Source organism: Halyomorpha halys, unplaced genomic scaffold, assembly GCF_000696795.3.
Source record: "Halyomorpha halys isolate HHAL.00 unplaced genomic scaffold, Hhal_1.1 Scaffold7599.1, whole genome shotgun sequence".
NCBI lineage: Eukaryota > Metazoa > Arthropoda > Insecta > Hemiptera > Pentatomidae > Halyomorpha > Halyomorpha halys.
The window spans coordinates 1-1,782 of NW_027115962.1; the positions used below are offsets into that span (position 1 = coordinate 1).

At 28.2% G+C, this 1,782-nt stretch overlaps 1 protein-coding gene across 1 annotated transcript in view; it reads left to right on the forward strand.

Moving 5' to 3' along the window:
• Positions 1-106: 106 nt before the first annotated feature.
• The window catches only part of LOC136797147 (uncharacterized), a gene marked incomplete at its 5' end in the record, with an annotated part of 3,192 nt that continues 1,516 nt past the window's right edge, over positions 107-1,782 (forward strand). The window contains 2 exons of the mRNA XM_067052920.1: positions 107-272; positions 1,137-1,223. Coding sequence (XP_066909021.1) covers positions 107-272; positions 1,137-1,223 — 253 coding nt within the window. The remainder of the gene's footprint in view (positions 273-1,136; positions 1,224-1,782) is intronic.

The window sequence follows — 1,782 nt, forward strand, 5'->3', positions numbered from 1 at the left end:
GGAACAGATTTAATTTAATTTAATGAACTGAATAGAGCCTACATCATCAAATCTTATTATTATGTTATTCTAGTTAGTATAATAATATAGTTCATTTTCTCACCAGGTACCTCAAGACAAATCCCAGTTCGAAACACTCTGAAGAATTGATAGCTACATCAACATCATTAGCTGGTGAGGATGAATATGAAACTTCAGGGGCTACATCGGGAGAAGAAATTTGGGGCACACCAACCAGCGGTGATTCAGGAGTTACTTCACCCAACAATGAAGTGAGCTCTTTAATTATTCTATAAATCTATTTCAACAGAAATACACATTTTAAAGTCTCCTGACTCCAAATCACCAATTGGTTAATGTTTATGTAAATGATAAATACCAGCGATGTGACAGTAACGTTTTAGTAAAAATCAACTTATCAACTTACTTTTACACTTTTGTGCTGAGTTAAGATTGTTTTAGAATTTCCAACAGATAAATATCTGTGCTCTCCATGTTTTACATAATTAAATAGTTTCCCCTAACAATAGTTAATCGATAAATATAGTTTAAGATTGTGTAGAATGCATTGTTTAAATTCTTTTTAGTTAATTTTAGCACTTTTTTTTTTTTTGCACAAATATACATTTATAGGAATATTATATATCTGGGTAATTAAATTAGTAAGTATCCTATTAAAATACTAGAATGGAAATTGAATTTAATAAAGGTTTATCTAAAATATTGTTTCTATGAATTTTTTTCATCTATTCTCTTCTTTGCCAATATTTATTTTTCCTTTCACTTTACCTTTCTTCATTTTATTTCTTTTTATTATAAAAATAGTCAAAATCGAAGCTAATAGTCAACACATATGTGAGGTTTGCCCCACTGGAGCACATAAGTGTGTGGATATGGACATTTGTTACTTTCTTTGAGCATCTTTTGGTATTTTGGATTTGCGATAAGCGGCGATAGTGTAGATCCAATAGGTTTTAAAAATGGATGATTTAGGACCGATGCGGTATCCAATTTATGAAGAAAATGTGTATGAAGTTTATAGGTTTTTTTTTTTTCTTTCCGGGAATTGCTACATTAATATACAATTAAAATTATACCGCTATTTTTGTTATATTTAGACTATGTTTTCTGTGCAGGACAGTGTTCAACATTATGATGGTACGCTAGGGACAGCATTTGACGATGCAAGGGAACAGCTAATGATGGATAAACTTTTGAGTGGAGTAAGTATTTTATAATTAAAAAGAAAATGTAATTCAACTGTGATATTTTGTATTGTGATAGCTAGTTATAATAATTAAAAAAAAAACCCAAAGGGAAATAATATTATATTTTTGTTAATCAGTTTGTATTATTATTTATATTTTATCTAATAACATACTTGATTAGTATCCTGTGTATAACAGGAAACCAATATATTTGGGCACCATGGCTTGTAAAATAAAACATTTCACTCTTCATCTTTGCTTGAGGACTGAATGGACAAGAATGCTCATTATAATTGTTGTCTGTTTATTAACAGAGCTCAAATTAATGGCTGTTAAGGGGCCCTTACTCTGGAAAAAATTTCACTTCAATTTTTGTGAAAAAATATTAAGCTAAATTTTTATGAAAAAATATTAAGCTAAATGTTTTTGCCAAAATATTAAGCTAAATTTTTGTGAAAAAATATTAAGCTAAATTTTTGTGAAAAAATATTAAGCTAAATGTTTTTGCCAAAATATTAAACTAAGTTTTTGTGAAAAAATATTAAGCTAAATTTTTATGAAAAAATATTAAGCT